This window comes from Euleptes europaea, chromosome 1, assembly GCF_029931775.1.
Source record: "Euleptes europaea isolate rEulEur1 chromosome 1, rEulEur1.hap1, whole genome shotgun sequence".
NCBI classification, from domain to species: Eukaryota; Metazoa; Chordata; class Lepidosauria; order Squamata; family Sphaerodactylidae; genus Euleptes; species Euleptes europaea.
The window spans coordinates 121,651,508-121,668,275 of NC_079312.1; the positions used below are offsets into that span (position 1 = coordinate 121,651,508).

Here is a 16,768-nt window from a genome sequence, read left to right on the forward strand (position 1 = left end):
CCGGGTTTGATTCCCCTTTCCTCCACGAGTGGTGGAGGCTAATCTGGTAAACTGATTTGTTTCCCCACTCCTACACATGAAGCCAGCTGGGTGAACTTGAGCTAGTTACATCTCTCAGCCCCAGTCTGTTGTGGGGAGGGGAAGGGAAGGTGATTATAAGCTGATTTGATTCTACCTTAAGTGGTAGAGAAAGTCGGCATATGAAAACCATCTCTTCTTCTTAAATAGGGGGAAAGTTATAATGAAAGAAATTAACAGTGTGGAATGCTCTCTCCCAGCCATACTATTTTACCATCTGGAGGAAGCTAAGATAATGAAGGTTTTGTGATATAGACTACCAGAATATTCATTTCCTGGCATATAGGCCTTGTTTGTCTTTATATGCAGACCTACATTTCTCAGTATTTAAGAAATATGCAAGTTATTTAACAACTCTAAATATCTCAAAATATAGGAGAACTTTTATTCTCTCTCTCTCTCTCTCTTTTTTTTTGCCTTCAAGTCACAGCTGACTTATGGCAACCCCGTAGGGTTTTTAAGGCAAGAGACATTTGTAGGTGGTTCACCATTGCCTGCCTCTGCATCACAACCCTGGTATTTCTTGGAGGTCTCCCAGATCAGGGCTGAGAGTGTGTGACTGGCCCAAAGTCACCCAGCAAGCTTCCATGGTGCAAAGGTTTTGAACCTGGGTATCCCAGGACCTAGCCCAACACCTTAATCACTACACCACACTGGCTCTAACTTTTACTTTGTGTGTGTGTGTAAAGTGCCGTCAAGTCACAGCCGACTTATGGCAACCCCTTTTGGGGTTTTCATGGCAAGAGACTAACAGAGGTGGTTTGCCAGTGCCTTCCTCTGCACAGCAACCCTAGTATTCCTTGGTGGTCTCCCACCCAAATACTAACCAGGGCTGACCCTGCTTAGCTTCTGAGATCTGACGAGATCAGGCTAGCCTGGGCCATCCAGGTCAGGGCAACTTTTACTTTAGCACCTTGTAATTTTTGCCATCAGCAATGCTTGAGGGCTATTATAATCTCATTTCTTTAAATGACTGATTATGCCCTTGTGGTGCAGGGGTGTCAGAGACTGTATTGCATGCACTGTTGTCTTGCAATTACTATAAGCAAATTAGGGATGGTGTAATTGATGAACTTCTGACTAGTGTACCAGGCCTTTCAACAGAACAGCTACTTACCCTTCTTGCTGGGGAGAACGTACACACCTCAAAAATTGTGGCTTTTAAAAATGTACCCAAATTGTGAAATTACTCAGTTAATCAAAACTATAATAATTATAATAATTTCTATATTCTGTTTTAATGTTTGTATTTAAAAGATGTGTTGACCTTGCAATGAATCATTGTTATCTTCAGTGGCACAGACCAGAATTCAGCTGAAGGAGCCCTGTCCACATGTTACAGTGAAAGCACATACATCCTGCCTGTACATGCATATATCTGTTTGTAAGGAAGAGCCAACACATGTTCACTTTACAAATGATAAAAAGGACCAGTACCTGGAAAACCTGGGACTTATATCACACGTTCAGCTGTACATGCATTCAGTGTATCATGAGAATTATTCAACCCTCATAAAGAAACAAGTGTACACTTTGCACAGATTGTACATGCATTCACTGTAACTTGTGAAAGGGGCTTTCGTCTCCTTGTGCTGCATATCATGTAGATTGGCTCCTATAGTCAATCTGCATTGCAAGGTAAGAGCATGATCTACCGCTAAAATACTTTGCTTGCGATTACTTGAATATATTTGTCTGATTGTATATCTGACCAGTGCCTCTTGAGTGAATCATTACCATAAGTGATTATAATTAATTAACACAGGGGTTCACATAGTGATGACCTTCAAATTAAAATGGTTCATAGCTAGGTTTTTTTAATTAAAAAAGTGAAGATGTTGGCATTTCAAACTTTACTCCATTTTCCCAAAAACAACACTGCAGAAACATAATTACTGTTCACAATTTTCTAAGGTTGTTCCATATAGCACAGGTAAAGCTCGGAAAGTGTTTTTAAATCAGCCATAAAATTTAGGCAAAACAGGTTCTTTACTTTAAATCTAAGATGATCTTACCTTATATTGAGAAAACAATTAGCTATTTTACCAACAGCAAAATAATCTGCTGCGGTCAAAACATCAATTCCATGTGGGAAAGTACCCTAGTCAAATTGAAGAGAGAAAATAAATTACAGATCATGCACAATTTCACACAAATGATAAATATGAGTTGAAAAGTGGCTCCTACAGATAAAGTAGCATTTCACTACTCCTTTAGAAATGAATTTATGGACTCCTGATAAAAGATAATCTGCTTAATAAACAGTGATAGAAGGAACAAATAATAGTAAATAACGTTTACAACCAATATATATTATTTATGTATTTTATTTAAAACATTTTAATGCTGCCTTTCCACCCAAATAGGGTCCCCGAGACGGAGAACATCAAACCATTGAAATACTTTTACATTAAAACAACATTTAACATGAAATATATATTTAAAAAATCAAACGATTCAAGAAAACATATAAACACACAAATACACATAACACAACCAAGGAGGAGGGCCGAAAACAGCTATTACATAAATGCCGAACGAAAACAAAACAGTCTTCACCTGCTGGCAGAAAATGATGATAGAGGGAGATAGATGACTCCCCCTGGAAGGAGTTCCAAAGATTTGGCACCACAATTAAGAAGGCCCTTTTCTCTGGTTGTTACCTGCCTACCCTCAGATGATGGGAGCACCCAAAGCAGAGCCTCAGAAGATGACCAGGGTTGACAGGATGGTTCATATGGGAGTGACAATCCTTCAGGTATGCTGGTTCCAAGCCACACAGGGCTTTAAAGGTCAATACCAGCACTATGTATTGGGCTTGGACGCAAAGTGGGAACCAGTGTAGATGGAACAAAACTGGAGTGATATAATCCCTATGACCCACTCCAGTCAGCATTATGGCCACAGCATTCTGTAGCAACTGCACCTTGTAGAGCACACTGAAGTAATCTAATCTACATTTCACCACAGCACAAACCAGTGGCAAGATCTTTCCCACCAAGGAAGGCTTGCAGCTGGCTCACCAGCTGAAGCTGGTGGAAGACATCTCTCGCCACTGCTTCCCCCCAATTATCCAACAGAAGGCCCAGGTCCAGACTTCCGGTGGTGCCGTTGGAGAGAGCACTCCATTTCCCCAGGTTGTCCTGGGAGAAATCCAAGTTTGCGTTATTTTTGGGGTACATAGATACCCCAATCCGACCCTTGCAAGTGGGTTGGAAAGCAGGAACTCCCTGCAGCCCGCAAACGCGGTTTGACCTCCTAGGTACTCTGAGGGGGCTTTTTTAAGCCCCTCGGAGTCCTAGACGTCGGTCCTGCGAGGGCACTAGGGAAGGACATCGCCAAAACGCAACTTTGGCAGCAAGCTCTACCCTCCACCGCCTTAATACCAACATAAGGACTACATAAAGAAAAGAACCTCACCTCTTGACACCCAAGTGAGTACAAAAGAACTCTTCGTCTACTTACTAGAAATTTGAACAGACGGGGGGCTGATAAGAATATTTCTGGGACCCCCACCCCTCCATAATCCGAACTGAAAAAGTTTGATCTGAGTTAGTCATCGGGATTAGCGACAGGAGCCTTATCGGATCGATCAGCCTAAACCATAACAAAGAGTCGGAAGGATACCTTTTAGACTGACAAGAATTATCACCAATGAGAAGGTCCGAAGGAAGGGGAGGGTGATCTCTCTTCCTGATTTTCCGGCGAATTCCTGCCACGTTTGCAGTAAGGGAGTGCCTGGAACGGAAGACTCTCTATAACACCCTCTCTATCATTGGAACTAAAACAACAGGAAGTAGCCGCGGGACTGAATATCCGTCGCACTCGAGTTACTTTCAAATCATTCCTGAAGGAATAACCATCGAGAAGAGGCGATAGAAGGTCTGCAGCACTAGTAACTTCCTGTTTACTTCCTGATTAATCCGATCTAGAGCGACCGAAAAAACTCACTGGTATTTTAAAACTTTAAAATGCAATTTTAAAGCCAATTTCGACTCTTTTCAACCCGAAAAAATTATTAGGCTGATCTTTGAACTATCATCTTTTAACCAGCACCTTAAAGGCCCTGTCGGTGGACATGTATTTTACCAGCTTTTTTTGAATGTAAATGTCTCGACCCCGCTCTGGCTCACTACACAGCCCTGCCTATACTAAACTAAGGGACTCTTTACAAACCTCGACCATGGAAAAAAAGTTACAGGATATGCTAACTAAACAAACTGAGGCAACAAATAAACAGTTTGAACAGATGTCTACACAGATGGCACAGTTGACTTCTATGATGACAAATCTTGGTCAAGCATCCCAAGCTATTAATCAGAAGTTGGATGTGGTCACTGGAGACTTGAAAGAAGTAAAAACTCAAATGATTGTTATGAAGACAGATATGCAAGCGATGGATGTATCAATTAAGAAAGTGATGGATGAGCACAAGGACACAAAGAAAAAATTAACAAGCCAAGAAAAACAGATTGAAACAATACAAGCGGATCAGATGGCGGCAAAAAATCAAATGGCAATGATGGAGATGAGAGTGAAAGAGACCAACCTTCGTATACGCAATTTTCCAGATATGATGGGAGACAATAAAGAATCTGCAATACCAAATTTGGCCTACTTATTTCAGATAGATGAACAAGAATTAAAACAAGCCATTAATAGAATATACAGGATACCACTACCTGCTAGAATGAGAAGATCTAAGCCAAGAGATTTGATGATAGTGTTCTATGACACCAGAGTTAAAGACAAGATTATGAAGATTCATTATGAAAATCCAGTGTCAGCAGGAGATTCCTCTCTTATACTACTGAAGGATATTCCAAGGCATCTACTTTCACAGAGGAATAACTACAAAGACTTTGTGTCTATACTGAAAGCTAATGGTATCAAATACCGTTGGATTATGCCACAAGGTTTGGCTTTCACCTATAAGGAAGTGAAAACGACAATTCTATCCCAAGCAGATGTGGGGAAATTTCTGAGAAAATATAAAATGGACCTTAAAGAATTACCTGGAGAGAAGGAGGAAGAAGAAGAGGAAGAAGAAGAGGTACAGGGTGCAGAAGGTGGTACCAAACTATAGACTTTTTATTTTGCTAAAAAACACTACATTATGGCAAAAGCAATTTCTTGGAATGTAAATGGACTGAATGAGAAAACTAAAAGGGCCAGAATCTTCAAATATCTACAGAAATATAAATACTCCCTAATTTGCCTACAAGAAACCCATATAGCTTCAAAGCATAAAAAATACTTGGAGAAACAGGTGCTTGGACAAGCATTTATTGCTTCTGCTAAAACTAAAACAAAGGGAGTGGTAATCTATGCCCACCCCAGTCTCTGTCCAGAACTAGTATATAAAGACAATGAAGGAAGAATTGTAATTATCAGAACTAAAATATTGGGACAAAGGACAATAGTGGTTGGAATCTATGCACCCAATGAAGGGAAAAAATCCTTCTATGAAAAATTACATGATCTGATAACCCAGTACGCACAAGACCAAATTTTATTGATGGGCGACTTCAATGGAATTATTCTCCCATCTCTGGACAAAAAATCAAAAGCAAAAGATATCAATGATGGATGCTTGCCTAAAACTTTCTTTGCCATGGCTTCAGAATTAGAATTACAAGACATTTGGAGAACAATGAATACAACAGCTAAAGAATACACCTTTTATTCAGCAAGACATGATTCACACTCCAGAATCGATATGATATGGGCCAGTAAATCAATTTTCACGCAACTACGTAAAATTCATATTTTACCTAGAACTTTTTCTGATCACAATCCTGTTACCTTTGATTGGAACAATAAACAAGCATTTAGATGGCGAATGAACGATAAACTTTTAAAAGACAACAAGATACAAAAGGAATTACAGGTTTTAATGAAAGACTTTTTTGAAATTAACCTTAATGGGGAAACTTCTTTAAATACAGTTTGGGACGCATTCAAAGCTGTTCTGAGAGGTTTTATGATACAGAAACACTCGGCCTGGAAGAAGACTCAATTGCAATTTACAAACAACATACTTTGGAATTTACAAAATTTGGAGCAGAAATTGGTAATGGTAACACAGGAAGAGGAGAGAAGAGAAATTCAAATACAGATTTCTGCATCTAAACACCAATTAAATTTGGTAATAATGGAGGAAATGAATAAAAATCTGAAACTTGCTAAACAAAAGTATTTTGAATATGCAAATAAACCAGGAAAATTTTTAGCAACACAACTGAAGGACTCATTTCAAAAGAAGATTATAACAAAAATCCAAACTGCTAAAGGACCAGTTTATTCAACTTCAGAAATTCAGAAAGAATTTGTTTCATTTTACTCTAAGTTATATCAGAAAGAAAATACTCCAAAACAGAAAATAGATAAATTTCTAAACTCAATACAGATGAAAGCTTTGTCAATGACCCAGAGAGAATGTATTGAAGCTCCAGTAACAAGGGAAGAAATACAAGAAGCAATACTGAGACAAAAAACGGATAAAACACCTGGACCAGATGGAATTACTGCACTATTTTATAGAACATTTAGTGACAATTTAGTTGGATTTTTTGGTTCACTTTACAATGCAATTTTGGACGAGGGAACATCCCCGGAGACTTGGTCACACGCATTTATATCACTGATACCCAAAGAAGGAAGAGATCCAGAAAAAACATCTAATTACATACCTATATCGCTCTTAAATGTGGATTACAAAATTTTTGCTTCGGTTTTGGCATGTAGGATAAAGCAATTTATTAAGGATCTTATACATGAGGACCAAGCAGGTTTTATACCAGGAAGGCAAATAAAAGACAATGTAAGAATTTTACTAGATTCACTGGAATATTATGACCATAATATTCAACAAACTGCGGCTTTTGTATTTTTGGATGCAGAAAAAGCCTTTGATATGGTCTCTTGGAACTTTTTGAAACGGATTTTGGATAAATTGAATTTTGGAGATCGTTTTCAGAAAGGTATATCGGCTATTTATACCTCCCAACAAGCTAAAATTTTGGTTAATGAATCAATGTCAGATAACTGCCAAATCACGAAAGGGACTAGACAGGGATGTCCCTTGTCTCCACTTTTATTTTTGTTGGTGTTGGAACCGCTATGTGTGAAACTAAGAAGTATGGAGGACATCCGCGGGCTAAGAATTAAAAAACATGAATTTAAGTTGAGAGCATTCGCGGATGACCTACTGCTAATTTTGGAAAACCCAACACAGTCAATGAATATACTTCAGGAGACTTTGGATGATTTTGGAAAAGTATCAGGCTTTAAAGTGAATCAAGAAAAAACAAAGATAATATTTAAAAATTTATCGGAAATACAACAACAGGAATTTATATCATATACTGGCTGGGAGAAAGCTAACAAAGTTAAATACCTGGGAATTTGGATCACTGCAAAGAATAAAGATCTGTTAACCAACAATTACCTCAAGTTATGGGGTAAGATTAAAACTGATATGATTATATGGTCAAACAAAAAATTGTCATTAATGGGACGTATCTCAACGATCCAAATGAATGTCTTACCGAGGATGCTCTTCTTATTCCAAAATTTACCAATAATATCACAAACAAAATATTTTGAAACTTGGAGGAAAGACATTTCAAACTTCATCTGGCAAGGAAAAAAACCAAGGACTGCTTATAAATACTTGGTGGATCTAAAAACTAGAGGAGGTTTAGCACTGCCTAATTTTCAACTCTATGCTGAAGCGGTAGCTTTAGTATGGCTAAAAGACTGGATGAATTTGTCAAATGTACGTTTGCTAGACTTGGAAGGTTATAATAACTTAAGTGGATGGCATGGTTATTTGTGGTATGATAAAATTAAATTACAAGCAACATTCCGTAATCATATAATCAGGTCCTCTCTACTTCGTATTTGGATGAGATATAAACATATTTTGGAACCAGAAACACCGATGTGGATATCGCCCCAAGAAATGCTAACTTTGCGCCCACTTAGACCAGACAAATTTATTACTTATCAAGATCTAATTAATTGGGAAGGAAAGAAATGCTCACTAAAAGACTTTCAACTTCTTAAGGATGATTTACAATGGCTTCAATATTACCAAATCAAATCAGTTTTTGTACAAGATGCAAAAAAAGGTTTCTCTAAAGAAAAATCTCCTTTTCAAAGGATTCTACTAGACAATAATACAAAGCTGATTTCTAAAATGTATAATCTCCTTTTAACAATATACTGTGAGCAGGACACGATTAAACCAACTATGATCGATTGGGCTCAAAATGTGGGACATGATATTGTTTTAAATAAATGGGAAAGATTATGGTCTAAAGATTTAAAAGGAATAAAAGCACAGTCAGTGCGGGAAAACATCTATAAAATGATGTATAGATGGTATCTAACACCCAAGAAAATTGCAAAGATTTATAAAACGATGTCCCCTACTTGTTGGAAATGTAACAAAGAGATTGGTTCCTTTTATCACATGTGGTGGACCTGTGACAAAGCCAAAGACTTCTGGGACATGATTTATAACGAACTGAGATTAATACTACAAAAGAATATATCCAAAACACCAGAAATGATGTTATTGAGTATGATTCCAGACGACTTAGCAACACAAAGAACCTTTTTGATTTATGCCACAACAGCTGCGAGACTGCTTTATGCAGCGAAATGGAAAGGGCTAGAAACTCCAGAGAAAAAAGACTGGATTGTTAAAATGTTTGAAGTGGCAGAAATGGCAAAACTCACAGCTATTCTAAATGAAGAAAATGACGTTCGGTTTTTGGGGGAATGGGGGGCGTGGATGCATTATTGTGAATATGAGTTAAAATTGGGAAGAATTGAAGAATATTTTCTAATCTGATCCAGAGGATTATTTTTGATTTTTTTTTATATTGAATAAGCATAATTATATTTACTAACAGATTATGGTTTTTTATATATGGTATTGATATTTTATCAAGATTAGATTACCTATGACGGGATGAACTTTTTATTAAGAGGCAGATAGAGGTGATGGGGAAGTCAAAAATTTTTCCATTTCTTTTTTTTTCTTTTTTCTTTTCTCTTTTTTATTATATGATATGGAATTATAACAACTTTAGGTTAGAATTGAAATTCGATATTGTTATAGATGTTGTTTAATGCAATGGAAAATTTCTATCATAAAACCCAATAAAATTTATATATAAAAAAAAAAGAAGGCCCAGGTCCAGAGTACCCCCAAGCTACAAACCTGCTGCTTTAGGGGGCATGCAACCCCACCCAGAAAAGGAGACATCCCAATTCCCCCCACAAGCAGCACCGCCATTTTAACGGGATTAAGTTTCAGTTTGTTCACTCTCACCCATCTCAAAACTACCCCCAGGTACCTGTTCACAGCTTCCATAGCCTCCCTGGGATCGGCTGGAAGTCTGAGGTAGAGCTGTCGTCTGCACATTGGTGGCAACTCAGCCCAAATCTCCAGTGGACCTCTCCCAGCAACTTTACATAGATGTTTAAAACCATGGGGGCAAGATAGAACCTTGTGAGATTCCATAGCCAAGAGGCAAAGCAGCAGTCCCCCAGCACTATACTCTGAAACCTACCTCTGAAGGAGAACTGAAACTACTGCAGAACAGTAACCCCCCGCCCCCAGTCACAACCCTAAAAGGCTATCTGGAAGGATACCATAGTTGATGGTATCAAAAGCCTCCAAGAGGTTCAGGAGAATTAACAGGGTCATACTACCTCTATTCAACTCCCAGGCTATCAAGGCCATTTCAGTCCCATAATAAAGTCTGAAACTAGACCGGGAAAGCTCTAAATAATCTGCTTTATTTAGGACACCACTCATTCAATCATGGTACATTTGAGACTGGATGCCAGTTATTCAGCTCTCCAGAGTAGGTTTCCTTTGGAGTGGAGGCCCCAATGTCCACTTCAAGGCATGGGTGATCATACCCCCTCCTGAGACATTTACTGTCTCCTGGGCCCAGTTTGCCCCCCCCCCACACACAAACAGATATAGGCATCCAGGAAGGGCAAGGGTCCTACAAGCAGCAGGTATGTTCTGTTTATATCTCTAAATCCATTTCCTTGTCCACTTCAAGGACATCCAACTTCATGTTCCACTCTGTCATACTACACATCATCCCACAGTCACTCACTGTATTTTTTTATGCACCCCCCTCCCAGCATTCAGCATAACCGTTAACTATCACTGTGTTAGCGCTGACTCTTCTGGACTTTTCCTTACCTACAATATTTGGCAAACCTAATTGTTCATTTTTCTCTTTTAACCATAGCCTTGTCTGAGATGATTATCGAAGGATATCTTTCACTTTGAAAGTACATGTTATCTATAAAAATGTAGCATTCTGTGAGACATGTTATACCATACAAATAAGTAGCTATGTACAAAATAATTTTTAAATCAGGCATAAACATCTGTCAAATAATAAGAACCAAAGTATATCTAACAATGCACTCCTAAGGAGAGTTACCCCAGTCTAAGCCCACTGAAATTAATGGGCTTAAGAGTGGAGTAACTCTGTTTAGGAATCCACTGTAACTCCGGGATTATGTGTGAAATACCCTTGAATCACACTGAAATGATATGCAGCTATAGTTTTGGCAGTGGTTCCCTCTCCTCTGGGATATGGGGTGGGTTTTCCCCCCCAATGTTCCAGACACCCAGATTTTCACAGTTGCAAACTTCAGGAATACCGTTCCTTGCTGCAGTCAGGTGGATGATAACTCTTCTCCGCATTGATCATCTGATTTTTCACCCCACAGTCTCCTAACACACCTCCACTGCATGCAGTCACAGCTTGGAAATTCACAATGTGATTCCTAATTGGTGTTATGTAGGTCAGATAGCTGGCATTCTGACCAGCTGACCCTGAGTTGCTTCAGGGTCATGTTATGGAATGCTATATATTTCCTTTCCTACAAGTACCTCAATCGCTAGTAAATCAGAAAGAAAGAACAAGAACCAAGATTGCTACTTTTAAAAAGTCGCTGTTTTGACAAGTGTTTTTTTACTTTTCAGTTGCAAAATGTAACAGAAGGGGGGGTTGCTGCCATTTCAGAGGAAACATTAAACTCTACAAAGTCCCGCGCTGAAACGAGCCCCATAAAGACCAGAAAATGCAACTGAAAAAACAAGAACTCTGAAAATAATACTGTTAATTCTAATTTAAAAATGTTTAAAAATTAATCAGTTAGGACAAGGGTGTCTGTTCCATCACAATATAAACAGAAGCGGGGGGGGGATGATCAGATATAGAAGCAACAATTAGAAGCCATTCTCTTAGGCTGCAAAATGGAAAGTTTGTTCACTTACCATGAAGTTCCTTCCTCAGTGGTCTCAGAGTCGGATAGTCTCAACCAATGGGAAGAAGCCCCTCCCTGGAGGTTGCCAGGGATAACTCCTAGTAGGAGGGGCTTCTCTGTCCATCTCCCAGACTGGTCCAGAAGCCATGCAACTCCCAATAACTCTAAAATACACACTAAACTCCAACAGCCTACAATTCGTATAAGCAAAAAGCTGTGCTCCAAGATTCTCCCCCTGGGACTCTGACAGTAGGGATGCACTGGCTGCCCCACCCTATGACCACCAAGAAAGGACAGTAAGTGAACAAACTTCCCATTCTCAACTAATGGGATGTACAAAAGAAATGTACCCCAGGGCAGACCAAATGAAATCTTACCTGTCAGAGCTTGTTGAAGGACTCTCCACCCAGTGTGATAATGCTGGGTGAAAGTATGAACAGACTTCCATGTAGTTGCCTACCAGACCTCTTATAAAGAATGGAAAGCACTATCTGCAGAAGAGGTGGCTGTTCCTCTGCTGGACTCAAACAGGATTTTTTGAAGGAGACAAACAGCCTTAATCCTATCCATATAGGACTTCATCCCTCAAACCAAGGCCCTGTTGACACCCAAGAAAAGTCACTCTCTTTCCTGCAGATGCTTGGGATTAGGGCAAAAGGAGAGCAGAACAAACTCCTCCAATTTGCGAAAGCAATTGACTTGGGGAACAAAAGCTGGGTCCATCCTCAGAACCATCCTGTCACTGTGGAAGACATTAATGTATTGATCCACAGAAAGAACATGAAGCCCACCACATGGACAGCTTTGATGAAAGTCAGGTGGTTTTCTGCCTAGTTTAAAGTCTGAGTTGCCTCTGAATTTATGTACTTAGAAATGGTGCTCCCTTGGTGGTTGATGTAGGCCTTTGCCATCATATTGTCTGTGTGAATGATCACATGCTTTTCTGGCAACAACTCTTGGAAAACGAGAAGGCCAAGGAAAATCGCCCTAAGCTCCAGGCGATTGGTGTTCCATTCGGTTGTGCAAATGGACATCATGCTCCCGGCACAACCTTTCCCACCGAGCGGGAAAGTAAACTGTGTGGCAGAAATATTCCAATTTGGAGCAGCTTTCTCAAAAGTAACCAAGAAAATCCAGGGATCTTCCACTACCACATATGAAGTAAAAGCCTCAGGCATTATGCTTGGATAGTTTAGACCAGTGGTTCCCAAACTTTTCGGGCCACCGCCCCCTTGATTCCACAAACTCAACCCCAGCGCCCCCTACCCTATCCTATAAAATGCATTATTCAAAAGAGGGGTTTGCGTGATGTACTAGTCTTAGATCCTTAGATTCTGAGCTAGAGATCTGCCAGGACCCACGAAGGGCCAGACAAATGATTACGCCGGCCTTAAATGGCCCCCAGGCCTGACATACCCCACCCCTGCTCTAGGGTACAGCTACCATCCAATTATAACAACACTTCAATCACCCATCCATCCCCCTTCTTTGTTACTCTAGAGGCCTCCATTTTAACCCATAGCAACATACATATAAAACCCCACATTAAATCGCAAAAATTAAACACACACAAAATATTGACCTAGCAAAGCACCACTATGACCTTGTCTGAAACATAGGAAAGGAAGACCAAGAGAAGAAGCCCCTGCATGAGGAAATGCTCTTGCTGACCCAGCAGATCTAGCCAGGTTTGATTCCTCTGGTTCCTTCTTGCTGCATGGAATCTCAAAGATGTGGAGAAACTTGGGGAGAAATTTAGGGGAATAAATGTGGAATCATTATTTTTCATACTTCACGTCATGCATTTCTTTAAACTTTATCCATAGCCATTTGACCCCACATCTGGGCGACTTCTACTTTCTCAAATTTATTTCACAGGTGTGTGGGGGGGATTAAGAGTACCTGAATGCCTTCTGTTGGGCTGATGGCCTGTCCCCCAACCTGGGCCAGCCAGCCTTCTGACAGAAGAACTGAGCCTGACTCACCCAAGCCTGGCACAAGGCAGGAAAGGAGGTACCCCAGCCAGCCTGAGGCAAAGCAGGGGAGACAGCCTGGCATACCAGGCCCCATGCAAAAGTCAAGATAGGGGGAGGTGGCGATGCATGAGGTTGCTAGAGGGTGCCAAGGATAGTGAAGGATGGAAGACTGAAGATAGGGAGGAAACAAAAGTAGGTTGGTTAGTAATGAGGAGGAGAAGGAGTCAGGAAAGGGGGAGATGTTATGAGGACTCTCAAGGAAGGGAAATAAGATTTACCCTGCAAGTCCTTATGGGTTCCCACTTAGCCAAGTCGGCCAAATCTGAAAATGCTTAAATCTGGTGGTTGGAGCTGTGAACAGCAAGACAGATCTTTCTACAAACCTAAGAAATACACCAGGCTTGCAGACCAATTTGAAAACTTCAAAAAATACTCTGGGTGGGTTTAAAGAAACTCCAGAATGGTAAAAGAAACACCTGCAGATTTAAGAACCAGAAGCCCTCAGTGGCCACTGCTAGGCAACCACAGCATTCTAGGCTTGGTTTCTGTGAGTAAAAGGAAGGGGAACTCTTTCCAGGGCTGTCTTGGCCTTTGAGGGAGGACTCATCAGGGCCATGCCTGACAGCAACCACCAAGTAACTTGCTACCACACAACTTGATTGATTCACCCACACCCAGCTGCTTGCTACTGTTGAACAGCAACCACTCTATGAAAGCCAGTGTGGTGTAGCAGTTAGAGCTTCAGAGTGGGGCCTGGGAGACCTAGGTTCAAATTATCAGTCTGCCATGGAAGCTCATTAGGTGATGTTGGGCCAGCTACATGCTGTCAGCCTCACAAGGCTGTTGGGAGGATAAAAAGGAGGAGAGGAGAATGATGTAAGCTGCTTTGGGCCCCATTGTGGAGAAAAGCAAGGTATAAATGAAGAAAATACATAATAAATATAGCTGAAGATGGGAGACAGATAAAAGGTAGGTTGGTGAATGGCTGAGAAGGAGAGAATGGGGCAGGGAAAGGGGGGAGGATATGGAGGTTGACAGGAGGAGAGAAAGGGGAAATAATGTGGGGAAGGGGAAACAGGGGAAAGTTATTTGCCTCCCCCAAGAAGTCTTTTAGGGTTCCCTACCATGCAAGTGGGCCTGGCCCAGCAGCGGCCCCATCACAACAGGACCTTTGTTTCCTAGGTAGAGGCTGCATGGGGGGCTGAAGACAGAGGGCAGATAAAGGTAGGTTGGCTGTTGGGTGGGAAGGTGAGAAGGAAGCAGGAAAAAGGGAAAGGCTGTGGGAGCTTTCAGGAAAGGGAAAAAGGAAACATTTATTTATTATTATTTCCATTTATTACCCTGCTCTCCCTGGCCAAAATAGTGAGGGAGGGGGAAATTATATGCCTTCTGCAAATCCCTGAGAGTTCCCATTTGTATTTTTATATTTTGAAGCGGCACATTAGTACAAGTTTAAAATAACTATTTGTTTAGGTAGGAGATATTTTTTGAACTGGGACACAGCGCATTTGGGCCTTTACAATAAACATCAGTATTTCTAGCTAAGGAAGCACAGTCCACCACCATCAAAAACAAATGAAGCCAGAGTGGTGGGTTTATTCATATCAACACTATAGGATCAGGCATGAGTACTAACGCCTCCAGGGTGACAACACACAGAGAGCAATCCGAATCTCATTCAGCTTTCTCAGAGTTCTACCTCAGGCCATGTTCCGCCTCCCCGTCTACTCACCCTAGGCTTACCAGGTCCCTCCTCTGCTCTGGCGGGAGGCTATGGGGCTGTGGGCGTTATTGCACGCACATGTGCGTGCACGTCACTTCCGGTTTACAACCGGAAGTGCCTTCTCAAGAGGGGCCTTTTCCTCTTAGTTTGAGTGGTAAAGTGGCCCTTTACCACTCAAACTAAGAGGAAAAGGCTCCTCGCGAGGCGGCACTTCTGGTTGTAAATTGGAAGTGCCGCGTGCATGTGAACGCTTGCCCCACAACCCTCAGGTGGTCGGTGGGCAGAGGGGCGAATTGCTGGGGGTTTGCCTGCCACCACCGGGCACCTGGCAACCCTAACTCACCCCCATTCAATCATGTCCTTCATACCATCCATTTTATACTTTTAAGTCACCCTTTGAAGATGCAATAAAACATTTTTATTTGTTGGTAATTATTTATAAATAAAGGTCCAGGACATATTAGAAGTACTGTATCAGTGCTAAGTGGCAGCACTTGAACAAAGATGAGAGCCCGGACGAAATATTCTACCACCTGGGATAGCAAGCTGCTATAGCGCATCGCAAAATTTTGTAAAAGGCTACATCTGGAACATTCACGCCTAACAAATAAATGGCAAGATCTGGGCTAAACAGGTTAAGCCACTCTGGACAGAAAAGAGAAATAACCAAGAGTTTTATTGATAGAATAAAGGACTAGGTCAAACTGCACACTTAAGCAACCCTGTCTCACAATGTGGCATCATAACCAGCACTAGCACGTTCAGCAGGCAAACCAGACTGTTTTGCCACCTCAGTAAGAAACAGTCAATGGAGGGTGTGGTAAAAGCCACCCCAGGGTACACAGTCACTCAAGGGAGTGGCTTGAGTTTCAGACCCAGTGGGAGTCGATATTACAAGCAGAAGTTGGCAAAATCCAAAGGCAGCGAGGATTCAGTGTTCCAAGAAAGAAAAAGTATAAGATAGAACAAACAAGAACCAAACGTGGGGTCAAATGGCGATGGATAAAGTTTAAAGAAATCGATGATGTGGAATCATTATTTTTCATACTTCACATTTATTGGCACAACAGCTGAAATGATAGAAAGGCCTTCTGAGGAACCTCGTACTTGGATACCTAAAAGTGCTGTGGGACTTCTTATCTGGATTCCCTTACACTGCTTTAGACAGATAGCCTGCCCAGAAATACCACATCTTACCCCTCCCTCAATTTGTTCTTGAGCAATTGCATAAGCTGTGTTTACTTTCTGAAATCAGGTATTTTGACCTGTCTCCAGTCTGCTGTTCTGGCCATGGGAGGGGAAAAAAATCATTACAGGCATTTAAAAAGTTCTAAATATGTGGCTTTCTCACATAAAAATGAGAGCTAAAAACACTACCAATTCTTACAGACGTTTTCAGAAGTGCACTGTGAAAGCTAACAGAATACTAGGGGAACAAATTTTAAAGGGTGTCAGTCTGGAACTAATCCCCCCCAAACATTAATTTTACTTTTTCATTTAAAAAAAAACACAACCATAGGCATTCGGGCACTTGTATGTTGAAAGAGTAAAACTCTAATACTAATAAATGATTCACAGAAGAACAGGTGCTTGAGAAGAGTGCATGACAGCATTTCAGCTGTCCTTGCTTCATTACGGGGGTGGAGTGTTTGATGATACATTACATTACCACAAG

At 40.8% G+C, this 16,768-nt stretch overlaps 1 protein-coding gene across 1 annotated transcript in view; it reads right to left on the minus strand.

The window, feature by feature from the left end:
- The window catches only part of TBCD (tubulin folding cofactor D), a 186,685-nt gene that overhangs the window by 64,253 nt on the left and 105,664 nt on the right, over window positions 1-16,768 (minus strand). The window contains exon 18 of the mRNA XM_056848257.1: window positions 2,094-2,179. Coding sequence (XP_056704235.1) covers window positions 2,094-2,179 — 86 coding nt within the window. The remainder of the gene's footprint in view (window positions 1-2,093; window positions 2,180-16,768) is intronic.